Source organism: Aphelocoma coerulescens, chromosome 12 (assembly GCF_041296385.1).
Source record: "Aphelocoma coerulescens isolate FSJ_1873_10779 chromosome 12, UR_Acoe_1.0, whole genome shotgun sequence".
Lineage (NCBI taxonomy): Eukaryota > Metazoa > Chordata > Aves > Passeriformes > Corvidae > Aphelocoma > Aphelocoma coerulescens.
In genome coordinates, this window is record NC_091026.1 from 9505238 (window position 1) to 9527702 (window position 22465).

Sequence of the window (22465 nt, forward strand, 5' to 3'; positions counted from 1 at the left end):
ACTCAGGCTGCCTTTCATGCTAGTGGGATGTGCTTTTGAATAGGAATCTCCTGTCATGCCAATGGGGGGGGTCCCATCTGTGCTGCTTTGTCCCCCTTGCCTGCTCAGGTTGGGGTGGTGTGTGTGAAAGTGGTCTGCAAGGTGTTGATTTTCTCTGTGATCTGGAAGTGCCACCATAGGCTGATATTTTAGTTTGTTCAGCTGCTCAAGAGTTATAATTAAAAAATTTAAAAAATAAATCAAGCTGTTGGACTAGGCATGCTAGATAATTCCAGGCTGTGGGTCGTTTCTTGCTAAATCACTAGTTTCAAGTTCAGATTAGATCTTTTCTAAGTAATAACTGCTAATTATTTCTTGGGGGTTTTTGTAGTACGTGTAGGGACAGTGCCTTGCAGTATGGAAACCTGAGGGCAGGCCCCAGCTCCAAACCTTCTATTATACTGAATAAAAAACAAAGGGTTGAAGAATAAGATGAGGCAAGAGCTGCAAAAATAGACACTCACCCACAAGGAGACGGGAATTGCTGGGATGTCTTGATGAAACAGTCTTGAATGCCTGTCCATGGGGTTTGTGCCTGGGGCCATACCTCCATAGCTGCTAATGTAGCTGGGGTGTCACTTCCCACTGTTCCTGCTGCCTGCTCCCCCTCCACTGCTCTTGAGCTCAGTGGCCAGGAGGCTGAGCTCAGCCTCTGAGTTTCATCCTCTTTCTCTGGAGGTGGGAAGAAAGCCTTGATGGACCACACAGGTGCTTTTCACCCACTCCCATCTGGGGGATGGAAGTAGTTGGACAGGTTTTTGGGGTGGAGGGCTCTCTGTCAGCCGAGTTTAGTCAGTGTCCATGTGCTGCAATGAGAACCAGGGCAGCTCCTGTGGAAAACAGATGGCTGCCTAGAGACATCAAGTTTAATCTCTCCACTGAGCAGACAAATGCAAACCTCCGTGGCCTCTGAATCTGATGTGGTGACAATTCCTTTTTGTGTAAACTCAATGAATTCTGTGCCTTTCCAGATTCCGTTTTTCCTTTTCCTGAGTAAAGGATGTCTGTTTGCAGGGGGATGGCCTGACCATGGTATGAACAATGATTTGCATCCAAGCGACCTGCCAGAAAGCTGGTCCGTGGGCCCTTTCCATCTGTGTTCAGGCTTAGCTATCCCTGGGGAATATTTGGGGAGAAGCTCAAGTATCAGGAAAGCCCACATTCTTAGCATGTTAAAAGAATAGTTGCATGAAATCCCAGCACCTCAAGTAAGAATGATGATCATAAAATTTCATTACCTACTTACTGCAGAAACTTAGGGACTTCCCTGAGCCTGGCCAAATCAAAGTGTTTATAGATGAAGACTTTTTCCATTTGACATCAAAAAACCAATGTCCATTGAAGTGCTGAGTTCTAAATAATGAAGTTTTTGTCCTAGAATCACCTTAATTGACTTAAACTGTAAAATGCACCCCTTTTAGTTTTTTTTTTAAATAGATTTCATGTGTCTGTCTTCCATTAGCTTGATGACAAGATAGCAGCAGCATTGAAATAATTGTGAGGTTGTTATCAAGGGACCTGCACAGTATAATTTTTTATATCAGAGATGGAAAGAAACCCCTCCAACACCCACTTTTGGGAAGCATCATCTTGCCTGTGGTCTTGGGCTGCCTTTGAAGCATTGCCCAGTGACATGGGACAGCATCTGAGCCTTCTACATGCATGAACACATGTGAACTGGCTGTATTCTCAAGCTTGAGATCTCAAAATCATATTGAGCTCCGGTTGCTTTAAAAACTTTTAAGTACTATTCATATTCTGTTAATGAATGAGCATAAAAGTTCTCTCAACAAATGCCCTTTTGGCAATGTTTGGATGTGGAGGACCACACAAATCTCATAGCTGGGCTGAAGGGAGTTAGGAGTGGTGAAGCGTGATCAGCCCTGACCTGGAAGAGTTTAGAGGGAGAGAGAAAACGTGCACATGAATTGTGCAAACCATGCAGCTTCAGAGTTACTGTCACCCTTTGCTTGCTTTTAGGCAGCTCCAGACCTCCATGGAGGAGGTGAGCTGAGTCCTGGCCATCTTCATTCCTGCAGGATTTGTCCCATGTGATATGGGCAGGGAAGATTTCCTGAAATACAGTGGTTTGCTCTCGCTGATGCTACTGAGCGAGATGGGGGATGACACAGGTGAATGTGGCATGTGAAGCAGCAGATGCAAGAAATCGATCCTGTAATGAGCCATGGGAGCTTGGAGCAACTTTTGCACACGGGAAATGAACAATCTAACAAATGCAGGTTTTTGGTTCACTGCCTCAGGAAGTGAGGAAAACAGGATTATGGCTGTATTGCTGCCTGAAGCACAATGTCCTAAGAGGACATTCCCCTCCTGTCCCCATTTCTTTTTGTTTTTTGGGGAGTCTGTGCCACTTTAAGCTGCAAAAGGAGATGGGATTATAAGTTGCAGCTAAAGCAGAGGCTGGTTTTCTCCTGCAGATAGGTGTGGGACACTAATGTATTGCTTTTCTTCCATGACTCACCTCTTACTTCCTTATGGTGAAATGTCAGCAAATCCAGTTGAACCCTTTAATCTTTTTTTAAGGTAAGAAAGCCCACTAAACAAACCCCAGAATTTGTTCTTGAACTGAATCTGGAAATAACTGTAAGTTAGCCTCATTCCTTTGATAAACAGAGCTAAACTTGCAATTCTCAAGGTACTTTTGTAGGTCAATGGAAACTGTCAGTCTGTCGAAGTTTTGCAGCACAGAAAAATAGTGTTCTGCTGTCTGCCATCAAAAACAACTGCAGGAGCTTTAGTTCACAATTTTCTGGGGTTTATTTTGGCTTGTGCTGTTGTCTTTATGATCACACATATAACAGTGTAAGACACTGCTGTAGATCTCAGTGGCATCTTCATTGGTTTTGGGGTATGAATTTGCTTTAGTTTTATCATTGTCCCAATAAAGCTCGATTGTGTTGACTTGCTGGATTTGGTGAGAATCAGGAACAGAAACATCAGCAGAAATATCCACTTTACCAAGAATAGACATGCTTGCAGAAGCAGCTCTCAGCTAACAAGGATGTGTGCACACTTGGGTATTTTGTCTGTGACCAATTAGCATGATCTCCCTCTTGACAGTGCAGCATGTATGGAGTATTTCAGCCCCTCTGATACCCCCTCCCTTGCTGCCCTGCACCTGCACTCTCAACAGTCTTTAAATGGCTTTGGTATAATTAGCTGGCACACCTAACTGTGTAATTCTTGTGTTGGCACTGATGAGCCAAAAGCATGAATAACATCCCCTGTTCCATAGTGCTACTCTGAACATGTTAAAATATACAGCTACCAAAACCCATGGCAGGGGATCCTCTTTCAAAGGATGTTCCTTCTTGCCTTAGCTTTACTGTGGCCCACCTGAAAGCAAATGAGCATGTGAAGCTTATCTTTTCCTGGGCATCTGGTTGTCACGCTGTTTAAGTCCCTGAATGAGTAGTTTGTACCAGGCTAAAGTCATGAAGGATCCTGGCAGCTGGAAGAATGCTTCTGGGTCTGGACATACTGTTCTGCTTGGGTGGAGAACTTTTTTGGGATTCCCATGTTGGGAAATACGTCCCCACCAAAGAGGAGCTGTGTTTCCTCCACACTGGTGGGAGCTGGTCAGTACAGCTTGAAAATACTGGGGAGAAGGTGGTTGGGTATCCTGGGGTTTCCCAATACTGACGTTTCAAATCTTTGTGCCTGTGACCCAGAGGGGGCTGTGGAGAGAAGTTGCTTGTGAGATCTGTATTGTGGGAACATTATATGGGCACCTGCTTTGGAGAAACCTTGTAAATATGCTTGCTCTCTTGGGTCCCTGGCCTGAAACACCGTTAGTGGAGAAGATCTTAAGGACCTTGGTTTATCTTTTGGGCTTAGGAGTTGTGTGAAGGGAGGGTAGTAAGCGTACTGCTGGCAAGTGATCCCTCTGCCTTGGAATGAGTTTTGCTCCATGAGAATGTGGAGCTGCTCTCTTTGAGCAGAGGGGCAGCATAAACCCCTTTCTGTGTTTGCTTGGAGCAGTTCTACTCCTGGTAAAAAATCCTCAGATTTTTCCATATGGTGAACTGGGGATCATTTTATTTCAGAGGAGGTCGCACATGTGATCTGATCACATGACATGGTAAGTTGAGTTTCAGGTAGGATGCACCAGTAAAAGGGAAATGCTCATCACAGAGGAAAACACTGGGTTTTTTCTATGAGTTAGTGTGTTCTGATCCTGCCCTGCTGGCTTTATTTTGGGTGAGCAGGGGAACTGTGTCCCTTCATGGCAGAGGAAGCAATGCTTACTCTGCATGAGGAGTGCAAAACAGAAAAATTCTTTTCTATCCAGACTGTTAACTGATCCTGCAGCAGCAAGTTGCCTTTGATCCTCCTAACTAGAATGATCTTTGGGGAGAACTTTTCAGGGCCTCTCTCAGGTTTGCTCATGGTAATGCAAGACAGGTTTTCATCTCACAGTGACAGCTTAGCAGGAAAGAGCCTCGGCTGTGTCAGGCCTGGAAACTTTGATCCTGGTGCTGCTGGAAAGACCTTGGGGATTCATGTCTAGTTTACAATTTTGTGCAGTTTACAACTGTCCAGGACTAAAACTAGCTGATGACTTTTCTGTGTTTGCCCCTTGAGGATGGAAGCTCTTTTCCCTCATTAATGGCTTTAATGAAGTACATATGGCTGTTCATCCAGCAGATACCAGAAAGCGGTACTTGTTCTCCGTGTGGCAAATTTGAATCATCGTGCCAAGCCCACAGGCTCTGCACTTCTTGAACAGCGACCTGTGCACCTTCCTTGCCCCTTCTCCTTCTTGCTTGGCCGATGTTCCTGGGTTGTACACCTCTGCCTGTTGCCAGGTCTGTCTTCCCACGTTCACTGGGACTGAGACAGCAGGTCCAATTAATTTTCCATTCCCCCATTTTCTGTCTGTATAAGAGACACTTTATAAGTTACCCATGGTTTTACGTTTTTATGCCCAAAGCACATCATAACTCCAGTGTGCTGCCTTCTGACTCTTGCCAGAGTGCTGATCATGGGATAGGGAGGATTTGGGAAGAAAAGCTGATAAATCATAAATTCCTGTGCAAGGTGAATCACAAGTTATTATATCTTTCTCAAACATGCAACTGCGAGGTGTTACATCAGTGCCAGTCTATGGCATGCAGGAGGAAAGTCCCTTTTGGTTAACATGTACATACAGGCTCTTCTGCATCTGTCTTTGGGCATCAGTTGAATTGACAACTTAATTGCAATTTTTTCCTGCTTGACCCCTGGAGCCTTTACTCATGTGATCCTCATGTACTAGAATGTGCTCCAAGGCAGGGGTGAATGGCATGGGAAAGAGTTCTCTTCATCATAGTAGAAATTTGAATTTTTTCATCCTACATTTTCTATAACTGCCACCTTTCTGGCATTTTGCTACAATCTCTGCTATGGAAATAGATTGTGGGGGGAAACTGAGCCTTCCTCTTTCAATGCCAGGAGAAGAGCCAGGACTTGCACAGTTTTCCAGTCTTGTTCTTTCCTCTGGGCTCTGACCTTGCTCCTTGTCTGGCAGCACTTGGCCAACCTGATTAACTGCAAAAAGAGTTTCTGTGGCTGGATATTCATCCCACATCCATGTTTTTGCCAACTCAATCAAAACAAAGATGGGCTGAGATTAGCACCTTACACTCTTCCCAGCACTCTGGAAACTTAGAAATTAGTTGCATTTTTAATTAATACAGGGGCTTTCTTATAGACCTGTGCTAATTGTGTCCAAGGGATCTTGAAGCTGTGCTGAATCTCAGTGAGCAAAGGACATCTGTAGCAGTTTTTTGGGCTACCAAACTGAAGACTACACAAAGTCTGGCAAAACCCCTTTTGTTGGGCTTTTTTCAACTTTAAATGCTAATATGTCAAAAGTCTTGGTATACTTGTAGTGCTGCCCTGCAGTATGTTTCCTCCCACCTTGATACATCCTGGTTCATAATCGTGAGTTTTCATTAAAGCAGATGCTATCTACTGTTTTCTTCTTCAGCGTAGATGATAACTCTAGTATGTGTATACACTTAAGGTTTATGTATGTATCAGTAGAAATGTAAATTTTCCCTGCACAGGTGCCACGTTGATCATATCAGATCTTGGCTTGACAATTGTGTGCCAAAATGATGCTGAACAGGTGATCCTAAAGAGAGGGGCAGCTTTGTTGTCTGGCAGCTGTGCACCTGGGGCAGGCTGAGCCAGGGAAGTCCCCTGAAGCACTGAGAGCAGTAAGAATTAAGGCAGCAGGGAGCAGCAAGATATGTAAGTATGTGTTGATTATTTTCTTTTAAAAATTTCTGTCTCTGCTTTTATCCTCTTAGAGTGTTTTGGCATGAGACGTGTTCTGGTTACTGGAGAGTGCAAAATTACGAGAGGAAGGAATCAGTGGCCGATTCTGGTCATCGTGGCCAGTTAACAGGGTATGAGCATGGCTGGAGAGACCCAGGATGAAGCATTTCCACCTCATGCAGTGGTGTGTTGCACGCATTCTCTTGTCCCTCAGCCTGTCTCTGCCCCCTTCTCCCTGACTCCAAGACTTCATGCTCTCGGGAGAGAAATTGGTTGAGGTTTGCTTGTTGTGCATCTCTCTGCTGCCTTCAGGGTTCTGTTTGTTCCAAATGCCTCTTGTGCCTGTGCTGTCCCTAGTTAGTGTATCTCTTCGCCAGGAGCTCTGGCTTTTGCTTTAGCGTGATTTGCACAGCTTAAGCCCTTTCCCTGGCTATCCTTTCTTTTCATTTCCCATTTGTGCCGGCTGTCCGCTGGAGCGGCTGCTGTCAGTGCACAGTGGAAAAACACCGATCCGTGAGAAACGCACTCTAGCAGATCAGCAGGAATTCCTGGGCTCCTTCTGGGCTGCCTCTTTGTCAGAAGAGCTCAGCCATGTCTTTGTTTTCTCGCTAGCGAGTCAGAGATGCTGCAGGTTTGTTTGGAGCTTTTTTCATCTTATTTGCTCAGTAACCAGGGCAGTTGCCCATTGTTTCACTCGCGCTTTTATTGTGTGTTTTTAAGTGCCGCCAGGCACAACATCTTCATGCCGGCAAGAATAAGTTAATGCATCTCTCTTAGCCAGCTGCCTGGAGACTAAAAATTTCTGGTTTGAGCTGCAAAAACAGGAAGGGAAAGGAGCTGAATTTTACTCAGCAATGCAAAAAACCAAAATTCAGCCCATTTGTTTGAGCTGTGTGGTCCTGAAGGGGGAACTCTGATCTGGCACATCACTCCGCTGCAGACAAAGAATAGTTGATTTTTGTAAATTGGTGCCGTGATCATTTCAATCTGGAAGGAATAAGACAGTCTGGTGGTGACTGGGGGTGAAGGGCATGTGACCTAAGAGGTGGTGTTCCTCTCTGATTTGAGTAACAAAGAACCAGCCTGTGCCTGTGTATGCCAGTGGGATAAATATACTAATTTCACCAGTGGTCCGTGTCAGTGCAGCTGCGTGAAAACTGAGCTGTCACTGGAGACAAAACTTTGTCTGTCCTTTGTTGTTGTGTTGTGAAAGCTGGGGCAATGAGATGAGGATGAAGATGAGCAGCCCTGCCTGGGCTATCCTCTGGCTGCAGAGGCAGCTGCAGGCATGAGGGCACCGATTCCTGCAGATGCAGAAGAGCAAATGCCCTTGATCACTAAAAAATGGGGAGGCAGGAGGAGAAAAAAAGTGCTATGTTTGCTTGGAACAGCCCCCTGCAGAGGCAAAGAAAAGCCTGCCATACGTTAATGGGCCACTTTCATAAATGTGGGAGCCTCATGCACGCAGAGTGGCTCAGCCTGTCTGAGCTGATGCAGCTGTCAGCCTGTTTGTCTAGAAAATGCTTTTCTGAAAGGTATGATTATTCTAGACTGTTGAGCAAGTTCTTCTGTGTGAGTGCATTTAAACAACACCAGTGGTACATGTGGGAAGATTAAAAACAAAAAGAGAGGAGGCAACATTTTTGATAGCCCACGGAGGACAGGAGAGGAGGTTGTGCTGCCTGTACCACAAAGACACGTGTAAGTGTCTTCTGAATTGCTCGGGTCTCTCACCAGCCTGTGCGACACATCCTGTGCAGGTGTGCTATCTCTGGGGAGAGTGCTCCTGGGACAATGAGCATGAGAGCAGTGTGAGGCATGGGGATAGATGCATTCCTGCCTCTGCAGGGCCATGCCCTGTGTTGGCCGTGCTTAGGTATCCACAAGACATTCTGTAAGGGTACTTCTTAAAAGCTTGTCTTTGGCCCTGAGAAAAGCATCCTTCCCCAACCACCCTGGGGTGTGCAAAGCACCCCAAAGCACTGCTGAGGTCTGGCTCTGTCCTCGTCAGGTGGGAAGGAAATTGGCAGCAGCCTCTCGGGAGACCCTTTGTTTGCTCATGTTATTAGCAAGGAGCGAGGAAATAATGATTTATTGATGCTTCTGTGTTTCTCCTACACCAGGCTATGAAGGAAAAAATTCAGTTTTCTGGCTGATATTCAAGACTCTAATTGAGCAGTACCATGTTCCTGCAGAGCAGCCTGTGGGGTGCTGGTGGTACCCCTGGTTCTGTGATACAGTGCCCCATAGCCAGTATGGGCTGTGATCACCAAGGGTCATTTTCTGCTCTTCCCCTGCCTCTGGCTGTAGCCAGGCTGGTGGAGACAGGCTGCTTATAGAGCCCAGCATTTCTCTGCTGCAGCATTTTGTTTGATTAAACCAGAAATATCTGATAGAGGGGGTGGCAGCCATTCCTTTCTGGGGTGAGGCACCAGTGGGAATGTGTTATCAATACCTCAGCAAATACTCCTTGATCTTTATGGCACATTGGGCAGAAGGTGGTCTCCTGTTGATGCTCCTTGGCCACAGCCTGGGCACCATCGCTCCATGCTGACCGAGGAGAGCCCTGTGCTCACACCGTAAGGGCCGGTGCCTTCCACTGCCATCACTGCCGTGTCACTGCCCTGTCCCTGCCACCTTCTCTGCCTGCCCAGAGTGGCTGGCATGGCTGTGCCTGTGCCTGGTGAAGGACACAGATGACAGCTCGTGTGCTGCAATGATTGCTCACGGTTCTGCCAACCCCCATCGTGCAGCCTCAGTAAATCCAGCTGAATTCCTGGGCTTTGCTTGGTACATCTCCTCTGACAGCCCTCTGTACAGCAATGGCCTTTTCATGCATTCCCTTGCTTTCATGTGAGCCTTAGCTTATGAGCACGGTTTCATCTCTGTACCCCAGAGCATGGGATGGGGCAGGACTGCAGCACAGGACTCCGCAGGACTTTGGAACACCCAGCTCCTGCCTGCGCTCCAGGACTCTTCTCTTGCTGCTGCTTTGTGGCCTCTTTCCTTTGCAGGCCGTAGAGCTGTGCGTGGCCAGGGCTGCCTGTGAATGTGTGAGATGCCTGGATGTACTGCTCAGGACCCCTGCTTGCCTGTGTCTTAGCTGCCAGCATCCGCAGGAATGAGTGCTGGATGCAGGCAGGATTCCCCTGTCCTGCAGAGTGATTGATCTCCCTAGATTGCATGGAGAGTACAGCAAGGCACTGCCCAGAATTGCTGTGAGCACGTAATCCCTTGAGTCCTAGGGATAAGGAGCTCATGTGAGACCTTGGCAAACCTGACTTTTGCCCCCTTGCAATCTGTGCTCATTTCACCTGCAATGTGCTTTTTCATCCATCCTCCTCAAACAAAGCAGTGCCATTTTGGTTAACCTGAGGAGTGTGCAGATTCCTTTGAATCACATGATCTATCCAGGATACTGATTTCTATTTTTTAATTTTATGACTACAGTGCAGGGGATCCCTAATGCTGGGTGTCCTACAAACCCAGAATGTAAGGCTGCCCCTGTGCTGAAGACCCTGCCATTTCACCCTCACCCAACATGCACCCACCCAGTTCAGCTGACAAAGGGAGATGATTTATGAGCGGCATCAACAATGTCATAAAGTGCAAGTGGCAAGTTAATGCTGCTTTTTTATTCCAGCCCTTTGACAGGGCCTTGTTAATAGAGGGTTGGAAACAGAAACAAAAGGAAAAAGCACAGCAGCTAAAAGCCAGTTGTCACAGCACTGCTGCATTAGTGTGAAAATGCTGTTTTATCAGAAAGAAAGCACCCTCTCCATAATAAATGGCGTTGCACAGCAGGGAGCAGCTCCTCAGGAGCACCTCTCCTATGGAGGCAGGCTGAGAGGGTGGGGTTGTTTAGCCTGGAGAAGGCTTTAGGGAAACCTCATTGCCTCCAGTACTTAAAGGAAGCTTATAAAAATATGGGCAATGACTTTTTACGTTGGCAGGTAGACGGGGGGGGGGGGGGGGGTTTAAACTGAAAGAGGCAAGGTTTACACTGGATGTTAGGGGGCAGTTCTTTAACTGGAGAGTGGTGAGGCACTGGAAAAGGTTGCCCAAAGAAGTTATGGATGCCCTGTCCCTGGAAGTGTTCAAGGCCAGGTTGGACAGGACCCTGGGCAATCTGGTCTAGTGAGTGACATTCCTACTCATGGTGGGGGGTTGGAACTAGAAGATTTAAAAGATCCTTTCCAACCCAAACCATTCTATGATTCCAGCCTGTGGATTCCTGTGGACTGTGCTGATGCGCCCTCTGGAAGAGGGCAGAGGTGTTGAGCTGTTCAGTAGGATTCAGTGCTCTGTACTGCCATCTTCCCTGGGATTATCAGACTGAGAAGGGGCTTAAACCCTTGTGGGTGAAGGCCTGGAAAACTGGGGAGCGTGGGAGAAAGCCGCACAAAGGGGTGCAACTTGTAGAGGGGCTGTTTTTGGAAGGGGTGGTGGTGAATGTGGAGGAACTACAAGTAGGGGACCAGGGAGTGCACCAGGGCCAGTGTTTGGAGGCTGTAGCAGGAGTTGTGTTGAATTTTGGGGTAAGGACTCATGTGGGAGTGCAGGAGGGCAGGTGGGGTGTGCAGACAGCAGGGGTCTGTGGCACTCAGAAAAACACTAGCATTCCCCTGGAGAAGCAGTGCTGGAGACTTCTTCACTGCTCCCCTTTCCCAGAGAGAGCATGCAGCTTGCTGTAATTTTCTCTTATCTTCTCAGAAAAGGAGGTGAATTCTCTGAAATAACTTGCTGTTCCTTCCAACCCCCCTTGGAATGTGTCCAAATACACTTTGCTCCATTTCCTTACTTAGTTCTGTAGTTAGAGGTGGCGAAATGCTCCCTAGGCTATATCCCTAGGCCATATGGGGCTGCTTGGAGCTTCATCCCAAAGTTGAGTTCTGAGTGTTGGTTTTGTTCTTGACCTGATACTTTAATAAATTTGGTTTTATTTTTAAAGTTTTCCCCACATGCTTTCTTCTCTGTCTTTCTTGGGAAAACCAACAAACAAAAAAAACCCCTCCTACATTTTTCAAAGCTGAGTATTGCAGAAGAGGCCCCTCATCCATACCTTGTTTTTTCCCCATAGTCTGCGGTAGCTGTTAATTCACATTTGGTTAAGCAATTAATCAGGATATAAATAATACATAGCATGTTATCAGAAACTGCATGCCAGTGCTATGGAGGCAGGCACTTTCGCCCTGGTGGGGAGGGCTTCCCTTCTGTGCTCTGCAGCCCCCTAAGGCCAATTAAGGTGCATCCTTGATGAGAATCCAGCCGCTCCTTGGCTGGATAAATAGTTGCTCTGATGCAGGGAGGGGGGGGCCAAAGCAGGTGAAGATAAAGGCAGGATTTAGTGTTCAAACAGCTGCAGTGAGCACTGGAGCCCGAGCATTCCCTTCCTTCCCTTGTGCGTGGGCTGAGGCTGGAGCAGTGGGAGCAAATGGATGGTGCTGGCACCAGTGGCAGCTTATGGGGGACCTGTGGGTCAAAGACTCAGTAGTGTGTCCTTTGCCTTCTGCCTTAGTCCTGTAAAGGTCTTTTCTCCTGAAGGCACGTCAACTGTTAATAAACACAGCCTTTTAGAGTGTCACAAGTATAGAAACCTGCTTTATCTTCCTGTTCCCCTTCTAGCCTCCTGTGTGAGCTCAGAGAGTGGTGTCTTTGGTGTTTCTTCTTTCAAGGCTGCTGTTTATTTTAACTGCAGTAAGGAGTGCTAGGCTGGCTGGCGGGAGGAATAAATGTTACTGTCACAGCTTGGGTGGAGATTTGGAAAAGATGCTTCAAGTTACAAACCAAGTATGAAAACCATCAAGAAAAAAGTGAGCAAAAAAACCCCCATCCAGAGTCAATAGACTCTGGAGGCCACCAGATTTCAACTGTCACGTTCACAGTTGTGAATTTGCTCCATAGTAGGGCAGCAAGAGTAGGAATAATTGGGCTTGGGATAAGCTTCGCTTTGCAGGGGGATCTCAAAACCTCCCTGCAGGAGGCTAAATATTCAAGGCTGCTGCATGGTCCTGAAGCTTTGTCTCTGGTCTCCCTGTAGGAATCATTGGACTTTGGTGCTTGTAACTCTGACTTTCTTTCCCTAACACAAACTCTGGGAGTTTCCTGTACTGTGGTCTCTCCTGCCATAAGCTCTGGTGCAAAAGAACCTCAGCTGAAGGGCACAGTAGCATGTTGGATGTTTTTTCTCAGGTGCTGGAGCAGGATGTGGTTCTCCAGTCCATTGACCGTGCCATTGAGGCTGTGCACAATGCAGCCATGAAGAATGGGGGAAAATACAACCTGGAGCAGAGAGATGTCCTCCAGTAAGTATGATGGGCATCTGGGAGAGCTGGTAGATGAAGGGTGGTCATAGTGTCATTCTGTCCTTGAGGGATGTTGGATGTTGATTTGAGCCCCTTTGCTGCAGAGTGCTGCTGCACTCAGAGTTTGCCAGCATTTGAGCTGCTGCTGCTCCTCCTGATGACTGTGTCCAGCAAAGTGGAGGTTTGGCCTTGCTTCTCTATCCCTGTGCATGCCAAGAAGAGGAGATTCTCAGCCACTGTAGGCTTGGAGGAGAAATCCAAAACCTTTCTGGCTGCATTTTCTCTGCTTTACCAGCCAGGAATTGTAGAGGTTGTTGGCATGTGACACAAAGTCTTTAATATGTTCTCAAATAATTGCTTGTGAGGAGAATTTTTGTTTTCTCTGACACCTCACACTCTGTGCTGAGGCATGCTGGTTTAATCTCAGTTGAACAGCAATTCTAAAGTGCAGGCAATTTCTGAAGCTTGCAATGCAATATGTGACTCTCCCCCGAGGAAGAGGCATTTTTCTCCAGTGAACTGATGAATAAATTATGGGCTCTTGCAAAGCCTCTTCCTTCCTCCCCCAGAAGTGCTTCCTTAGTTGTTAATGAAACTGGAGTTGGTGTTCAGAGTAATGTAGCCCATTCTGGTATATATAGCCCAAATGCAATAAATCATTAAAAAATAATTGAAATGTTGCAGCATGGTCACTCCCTTGAGCTTTGCTCTTCCTGATGTCATCATTCCGTTTCAGAAAACTGATCCATCACCGGAAGGAGACTGTGTCCCGTAAAAGCCACTCTCCCACCCCGCAGGGGACGGTTATGACTCAGTCCACCAGTGACCACCACCTGGATGTGTCCCGGCAGCCCAACGGGGTGTGCCGGACGGGGTACGAGCGACACCACAGCCTCCCCAACACCGAGTTCGAGGAGGACGATGAGGGTCTCTATCAGGTAACAGTGGCTGGACACTTGCTAGGTTTTCCTCCTTTGGTGGTGTGACATTGCTTGTCCTGTTGAATAAAATGCCTTTGCAGCTGAAGTTAAAAATCAAGTGTTTGTGTTGCTGACCTGGGATTACTGCGGTATAAAGTGTTGGTGTCTCGGTGTAAGAAATCTGGAACAGTCCCTTTGCTATTTACACTTGTCATGCTTTTTGGAATCCTTGAGGGTCCACGGTTTTATGGGAGCATGCAAAATCCACTTTATACTGTGTGACTATCTCTTGGCAACTTTCTAAAAGAGTTGCAGGCTCCCTGGAGAATGCTTTGAAAGGCAGTTTTGACATGAGCAGCAGAGCCCCCTCCAAGCACTCAGCACTGCTTCATTTCTCCCTTGTTATGTCTGCACAAGATCACTGGTCCTTAAGCATTTTATCTGCTGTGGCTGCCTATTTATACTACTCAAAACAAAACAAAAAGCCAAAAAAACCCCAAAGATCCTGCTTTGTCTGAAGGTTGCTTATCATGATGAATTAAAGGCAAATTGCAGGAAATCAGATTTAGAGCAGATCTTTTTTTATCTCAGTGACACGCAGTTCCAAGGTTACAGTGCGGCGTCAGTGAGGCTTTGAAGTAGCAGCCTAGGATGGAGGCTGTGTCTGTTGGGGATGAATGATGTGCCAGATTTCCCTGTGTAGGTGTAGCTGGATGTTAGGGCTAAAGGCGCCAAGCAAGGATGAGCATGGAGATTTTTTATTCCTCCTACAGATGAACACGTGCACTGTAGTTTTTCTTCATCTCTCTGGGCCAAGTGTTTGGAGGCATTGCGTTTATAAGGTACTGATACACTGTCATCCCTAGCAGATGAGGCTTGTTTTACACATGAAGAACTGTGAGTTTGGGGAGATGAAAGGTAGCTCTGGCTCGCTCTGGCTGAACATAGCAATTCCTACAAAGCCCATTTTTCTCCTCAGTATTCGTTTTTGTTCTTTGGCAGTCAAACCAGCTCCATTCTCAAGCCTGTACATTATGGGCTGAGCAAATGGGGCACCGTACAGCCCATTCTCCATGCTGGTTCCCTGTCTTTATCTGGTCTGTGGTTTGGTTGCTTGCCAAAAAGGAGGAAGACAAATTTCCTTGGCTGACAAAGAACTGTTTCTGTCTGGGTGGCACTGAGAATGCAGTTGAAGGGCTTCCAGCTTAGCCCTGTGCTGAAAGGGCTCCTTGAGATTTTAACAGCTCAGTTGGTGGATTTCCTGTGCCCTTTGAAAATACAAAGTGGAGGAAGCAGCATTGCTTTCTTCCACTGGTTATGCAGTAACCTAAGAGGAGACCTGCTGAAATCTAAACTTTCTCACTAGCTCCAGAGGAGCAAAGGTCTTGGCATGTGCTTTTCATTGCTTGGGATTTTCAGGTGCACTCAGTGTTTGCATCTGAAAACTTAAGCAAAATTTGAAGTGCAAATTTCCTCTCAGTGGCTTTGCTCCCAGGACTGAACTGGCTTCAGTACTTGGTGAGGGCACTTGTGCTGAGCTTATCTTCAGCTCCTCCACAGTCAGCATAAGGTGGGAGGCTGGGGCTGCTGCCATACTAGCTGCCAAGAGTGGAGGTTGGGCTCTTGGAGTATTTTAGTCAGTCTGCTGCATTTGTGCATGCTCAGTGAGTTTGTGATGCTCATCTCCAGAAACCTTTGCTACAGTCCAGTGTGTCTGGCTTGGCAGAGTTTGCCTGGAGGAGGAGGTGAGTGGGACATTGCTAGTTTGGTTTACTGTTTTATTATTTTGTTTAAAGGGTACTACTCTAATAACATTGTTCCCAGGAGTCACAGTGGTGATGTTCTTTGCCTGCTTGGCTGCGAAGGGAATGGGAGTGTTGTGGTTGAGTCAGCTGTTGTCTTTGAGCAGCACAGGGAGCACAGCCTGCTATCAGTCCTTGCAAAAGGGTGAAGGAAGGGAAGCAGATGTGTAAAATCTGTGGATTTGGGGAAGTTCACAGTGCCCTTATAGAGGCCTGGGGAAAGGGAGGCTTTCAACACGAGTACAGTTGCTTTTCTCTGAACCTTTGGTAAGGTCCCTCATATTTCCCCCTCTGGACACGTGGGATCTGAACTTCAAGGACTCCTGCATGGTCAGCTTGTGCATGGCAGCTGCACAGAGGATATTTTCTCCCTTTCCCTTTGGGGGTATTGGTGTTGTACATCCTCCTGATGGCCCCAAGCAGTGGCTAGGACATGGGGTGGAGGGAGGGGATGGCCATCGGTTATATCTCACAGCTCCTGACCATGCAGCTTGGGCAAGCACAGGGAAATTCCTGCGATGCTGCACATTCTCCCCGCAGCCATTTGTACTGTGGTGTGGGGCTGTCTGAACTGGCAGGGGCTGAGCTAGCATTAGCTGTACATCTATTAATTTAAGCACTAGCCTGTGGTAACTGTGTTAAACTTGTGTGGTAAGTTTGGAAGGGCTAATGAAGCCATGGCAATACTCCAGAATGACCCAACCCTTGCTATCTCCAAACAATGTCATGCATCTGTGCTAAGCTCTGAGCCTGCCTGTCTGCTAAATCCCACTGCCTCAGTAATTGTGGCCGTGCTGTGCCAAGCAGCTCTGACTCGTGCTGTCAGCTCCAGCACTCTGCAGACCGGGCTCTGCTTTTAGCACAGCTGAGCTTTCTGGATTTGGGGCCAGCCTGCCAACCATGCAGTGCAGAGACCCCTCCTGATCTGCTTGACCTCTCTCAGCTGTGCAGTCTCTTTTTGGACCGACACAGATCATTTTTGAAGCTGTATGCAAGTATCAGATAGCATTCCACCCAGAGAACAATGTGGGGTGGATTGACAAGAGCAGGGCATGCAGGCGGGGAGTCTGCAGCAGTGGCTCATGCTAATTCACCAGCTGAAGGTGCTTGTAAAGGAGTGACTTTTCACATGACGTGGTATAAGGTTGGATGTATTTGGTGTTGGGTGGGAAAGAGACTAAGATCTTTTTTTAAAAGTCTTTGTGCAAACTGCTGTGTCTTCACTTGTCTAGTGGATCTAGACGTGGGCTGTGAGCACATAGTTAGCTTTTGACATCGAGTCATGAATGTTTGAAGTGGCTTTTGAAGGTGTTTTATTTACAGAAATATCTTTGCTCCCATTTCAGAGGAGGTTTTTGCCCTTCCTGGGTCTGGGGGGGAAAAAAGCACATTTTTCATTCTCCTTCTACTGAGCTACATAAGTTAGAGACCCTTCAGGGGCCTGTCTCAGATTTTCACTGTGGGGTGGCAGAGATCTATGCCCTGTGTGGTGTTCATATAGGTCTATTCAGCAATGACAGGACACAGAAAAACTTCTCTTCCAGGGCTAAAATAACCTGGAAATTTTTCACTTGTGATGGACTGAATGTCACTATAGATTCCAAATGGTTGAAAGCTGGGTGACCCAAGGCATTCAGACCATCACCTCCTTTCCCTTCCCATACTCCCCTGGGAGGTTTGGCCACAGACAGCGATTGCAATATCCCATAAAAGCAGAGGCACGTTTGAGGCAGCAGGCTCTGATTCCCAAGAAGTCCCAAGCAGAGTCTCCTGGCCCTGAGCTGCTGGGCTGTGGGGACTGAAGTATTGATGCAACGTGCTCCCACCTGGCTTGGCTGCTGTGTTCAGTGATGCCCTAATGATTAGAGGTTAACCCTGAGGCTGCACCTCCCTGGAGTAATTGTGGGTGAAAGTGATATTGGTGATCATGGTGTTTAGATCTGACAGGAAAAGATGAGTGTAGGAATCTGAGTCTGGGGCTCATACACTGCTTATTTGGCAATCGTAGAAGAAGAGACTTGCAGGAGAAACCCCAGATGTGGAGAGTTAATGTAACTCCCTGGCAAAGCTTCTCCCAGTGCATCTTGCTATGGGTAGCATAGTATTGCACAGAGGGTCAAGCCCTATTTTCTCCCTGCATGAGCAGAAATAGCTTTGAAAGCATCGAAAAAGCATTTACATGTTTCCAGTCCTTGGTCTTGTCTGTCTGCAAGGGTATTTGTAGCTGATGTAATGGATCTCTCCAGAAGAGTGTGTAAATACTCACTCTGTTTGCAGCCTCTGTGGAGCTATTGAGAGTAATGTGGAGACATGGTAAGTGTGTGGGATTGCATTTGGAATAAAGGAGGAGTAAATGCTTGACAGGTCTACACGACGTATGTGCCATGTGCTGCTGAACACAGCAATTAAACAAGGGCTGCTTTGCCTGTCACAGGGAGGGGATGAAGTCAGTTTGAGTGCTGCTTTGTTCTTCTAGGAGGCCGCCTATTAACATCTGTCCTCCTGAGAAAACTGCCTCAAATGATGAGAGAGATGTAAGGACAAATCTACACATGCACGCGAGAAAGAAGGCTTCGTAAAAGAAAATGTCTTTATTGTCAACCTCCTTTGATTGCTCTGAAATCTTTCCTTATAGATCCCACCACAGTCCCGGCGTGCTGCTCCTGTCACCCCCCCACCTCCAGAGAAGCGCAAGAACACACAGATTGCTGCTCCCATTAAAAGTAAGGACAAACTGCTCTCCAGGTCTTGGGCATGAAATGGACACTGGGCAATGTAACAGCCATGAGGCCTGAATGCTTCTGGTTTGTGCTTAGATGAGCATCCTAATCCATTCCCTGAAGTCCTATATGGTTTATATCCTTACAAATATATCTATAAAATATATATAGCCGAGATTCCTGTAGGTTTTAATGCTAATGGTCCTGAGCTGGTGACCAGTACTCCTTCAAGCCTGTTCTGATTTGGGAGGGTCTGAGCAGTGTGTGGATGGGTGCCAGGTACAGCATTCTCCTGCTCTTTCAGTGCCTATGGCCCCGGGAATCATAGTGCTCTCCATGGAGCAACTCTGCTTGCTCCTGTGGCTAGTCTGGCCAGTGCACAACCATAGTGGCTTAAGATCCTTTTTCTCCCACAGACACCATGGCAGTCTCCCAATAAGGCAGAGGGAGTATTCCCTTTCAGTGAAGAGTGTGATACTTCACCAGGGGGACTTACTGGCTTTTAATGCAGTCTCAGGTCTTGCTTTTGACTCCCAATCTGTTGAGCACTTTCTTTGTACACTGGTGGGATTTCCATAAATTCAGTGGCTTGTGCCTGTAAGGAGCAGTAATAATACCAGGGACATGTTTGCTTATGTGCTGCCCACAGGCAGAGGAGCAGCTAGTGAGGAGCACTTGAGAGCAGGACCATGGGGCCAGGGCAGGAGCTTCTCCGCCTTCAGCGTGGTTGGGCTGACAGAGCTGTACTCATCCTGCTGACTTGCTGCCAGCTTGCCCAAGTGCTCTGCTGTGCTGTGACAGTGATGCCATTGGTGACACTCAGCCCATCTCAAGCCCACTCGTGTCCCCTTGTGTGGAGCAGGGCAGAGCTATTGACTTGCAGGTAATTGAGATCTGGGACCAGCACCAGCTTCCTTAATGGTACTTAATGGTATTGAGCCATTTTTCACTGGAGTAGTGGGAGTTCACAAAGGTCAGTTTCATTCAACTCATTATTTTGATTTAATGAAGCATGGGGGGAGCTATGATTCATGAATTGATCCTCTGTGAGGAGGAGGAAAAAGAGGGATGCTGAACCTGTGTGGGAGTGAAGGGCCCAGTTTTTCTGCCTAGCTGGTGTTTACTTTTGGGGGACTGGTGGATGGACTAGTAGAGGGCTCCAAGCACTGATGGAGCAGGAAGGGTTGGAGTTGCCTGCAGAAGGACAGCAAAGGCATTTCACATCTGTCCCACTGCTCCTTCCTTTGCGGGTGGGAGGTGTGTAACTGCCTTCCCTGAGAACTGGGCTCCCCATGGGGCGCAGCTGCTTCTCTTCCAGCACTAACACCAGCTGCTCCTGGGAAGCTCTAGGTAGCCCACTGTTTGCCCAAGTAATTGTTTTCATAGTCAGGGAAGGACTCAGATACATTTCTGCCCACTAGAAACTAACGGATAAGATTTATCAAAACGATATGTAAGACCAGGTTAAAGGGAAGAAAAATCTTAATATCTCTTTGCTTGTTATGTTTTTTTGCCTTGGAAGGTGGAATTCCCACTGCTAGAGCAGTCAAAACTAGAGGTGAGGGGAGAAATACAGTAGAGCAGATAGTGTGGAGGCTAGTGAAATCAGGGGGTGCTAGCAGGGCTGCAGGGCTCGTGATCAAGTGTTGGAGAGTGCTGAAAGGGAGGGACTAGAGAGGTTGTCAGTCAAGTGTTTCCTCCACTGTCGGTGCTAACTGTGAGGTGTGTGCAAGAGGGAGGTGCAGGCTGGTGTGTGAAGCCTTCTGTGTCTTGCAGTTCTGAGACACCATCCTTCAAAAGTGAGGGCTTACATCCTTAACGCAGAAAAAGCCTAACCCGGGGGAAAAGACTTTGCTGTCTCTTAGTTCTGTCCGTCCCTCCCTCCCTCCCCCTGTGTAAAACACTAAGCCCTTTGAAGGGTATTCATCTCAACAGAGTAGCTTTCCCCTTTCTAAAGAGGTGATTGTGTGGGAATGCTCCAGAGAGAACTGGTACAATTTTGCTTTGAGATAAGTGAGGCAGGAAGAGGAGTTAAACTGCTCTGGTCGCATGCACAATGAGCCTTTTAATGGACTGTGCTGTAGCAATTTGGTTTTTTTCTCTTTTCCTTTGATGCTGTTGCTAAGGCATGTTTAATTGTTCCCTTTCAGATGCTGTTGAAATTATTCCTGGGTCAGCTTCTAGTGCCTCCTCTATAAGCACGACATCCCTGGATACCTTGTACACTGCTTCTTCTGTGTCCGAGACCGCTCTCCCAACGGCCACCTCCAGTCCTGCCAACACTCCACCCCCTGTCCCGAGCCGGAGTGTCCATACCACGATCACACGCAATTTGGACAGCGGCTCTGTGACCCATTCCCGTTATGGGACTTCCCCAAAGGATTCCAGCAAATCTCCCCAGTCCAAGAGGGCTGCCCCAGCACCGCCAGCTGAAGGGGGGAGCCAGAGGTCCCACAACGTGGATGGGGAGAAGACTTCTCAGGTAAAGAAAACTTCTGTGGCCCCCCCTGCGAGCCTTGATGCCTTCAGCAACCTCTGCCTGGAGGATAAGAAGGCAGCTGGGGTGGAATCGCTGCCAGCAGAACCCAGTGGCCTGGTGGCCTCCGTGCCCAAGACAATTGGTGCCGAACTGATCGAGCTGGTGCGCAGGAACACCCACCTCAGCTACGAGCTGTCCCGTGTGGCCATCGGCATCGTCATCGGCCACATCCAGACCTCTGTCCCTGCAACCAGCAGCATCATGGAGCAGATCCTCATCTCCGTGGTGGAGAGTAAGGTAACGTGTGTGGGGCTTGGAGTGGGGACTGCTGCAGACCGAGCATTAAGGTGTTGTGAGCTCAATGAGCTCCTGATGTTTGGGATGAGAAATGCAGTGAGATCCCAAGGGAAAGGTGCTAGATGGGGGTAAATGTCCAGCCAGAGGAACCAGGGGTTTAAGCCAAGTCCGAGTACTGTTAGCAGAGAAGTGGAAAACAGGGGAGTTTATTCCCCAAATGAGCTGCAGATGAATGACATAGTCTTGAGTTGGAGCAGTATCTTGAGCTTGTTCTAAATAAACCTTATGTCAAAATAATCTTATATTTCTCCTTCTGCATCAGTCATTGAAATGGTGAAGTGCACCTGGACAGCCCTCTGCTTTAGCTAGAGGGATAATAAATTTCAGCTCCCACTTGCTCAATGCAGCCCTGAGGAGTGTGCGTCATATAAACATCTAAGATTGGAATTCTATTGCTAATGGCAAGATTATAATGAACTGTTCAGAGGCATTTGAATATGGAGAGCTAATGACATTCACGTTTGACATCAAATCATAATCTGGTTGACTGTTTGCACTGAATAGAGGGCCCTGTAAGCAATCATCAAGTCTCTGTTTGTGGCCATAACCCAATGGTTAATTGCTTCCTTCTCCAGTAACAATGCCCTGTCAATGTGTGAACTAGATTCAGCAAAAAAGTTTAGCCGTTTCAGGCAAATGTTCTGGCTCTGTCTTGCATGCTGAGAAGTTCAGTTTTCTGATATTTGTACCTTGTCCAAGATTTGAATATTATTTTTATCATTAATACCTGTACTCAGGATACAATAAGCTTAATTCCACAGAAGTCATTTAGTGCCAGGTTTCTGCAGAGGGGATTTGAAAGCCTCGATTTCATGGCCATTGCTGCAGAGCAGCCTGAAAAGGATGGGAAGAAACTGATGCTGGTGCAGGGATGAGTATGGATCTAGTGGTAACTGATACAATATCTGTCATCTAGGACACCTGTGGGATTTTAAAATGACCAGTAACGTATGGAGACACAGCAGACGTTCTGTCCCATCGTGTTATACCTCATCATACCTATCTTGAGCAGTACTGCTTTCAGGAGGAGAGCCTGGATGGGCTTGCTCAGTGCTCAGGTGTAAATGTTGTTGATCTGGTGTGCATTTTTTCTGTGTCCCACACAGATGATACAGCTCTGCTGATATGTGGGGGCCTGGTCCCAGGTGAGGTTGTTCACCTGGTGTAGAAGATCAGCTCTAACAATTGGGAGGGTGGCCATGTGTACTTATGGGCTGGCTGCACTGCCGTAGCTTCACTAGTGTGGTTTAGCGGTACAAATTATTATCATTGGCTTTGTGTTGTTCATTATACCAAATCATTCCACAATCTCATGGGTTTCTGTGTAGAATTGTTGCTGAGTTGTCAGTTCTAGGTCAAGGACTTTTTTTCTTTAATTTGTAACTTCTGAAATCCCTCTACTCCCCAATCCATGCAAATACACGGGCAACTCTTCTCTTGCATATTTTTCAAGGTTTTTTCTTCAACTCCATAAAACAGAGCAAGATACCAGCTTTGATTTAAAGCTTTGGTCTGCTCATAGTAGATACCATACCTGCTTCAACCTTTTGTATCACGT

At 47.2% G+C, this 22465-nt stretch overlaps 1 protein-coding gene across 5 annotated transcripts in view; it reads left to right on the forward strand.

Moving 5' to 3' along the window:
- The window catches only part of NCKIPSD (NCK interacting protein with SH3 domain), a 58656-nt gene that overhangs the window by 9590 nt on the left and 26601 nt on the right, over window positions 1-22465 (forward strand). For 2 of the 5 annotated variants that reach the window (XM_069027681.1, XM_069027678.1), the window contains exons 2-5: window positions 12517-12629; window positions 13366-13567; window positions 17987-18074; window positions 20222-20847. In XM_069027681.1, coding sequence (XP_068883782.1) covers window positions 12583-12629; window positions 13366-13567; window positions 17987-18074; window positions 20222-20847 — 963 coding nt within the window. In that variant the 5' untranslated portion in view covers window positions 12517-12582. Of the gene's footprint in view, window positions 1-6243; window positions 6298-6356; window positions 6509-12516; window positions 12630-13365; window positions 13568-17986; window positions 18075-20221; window positions 20848-22465 lie in introns of those variants that run through there. The other 3 variants (XM_069027680.1, XM_069027682.1, XM_069027679.1) reach the window with 3 other exon arrangements.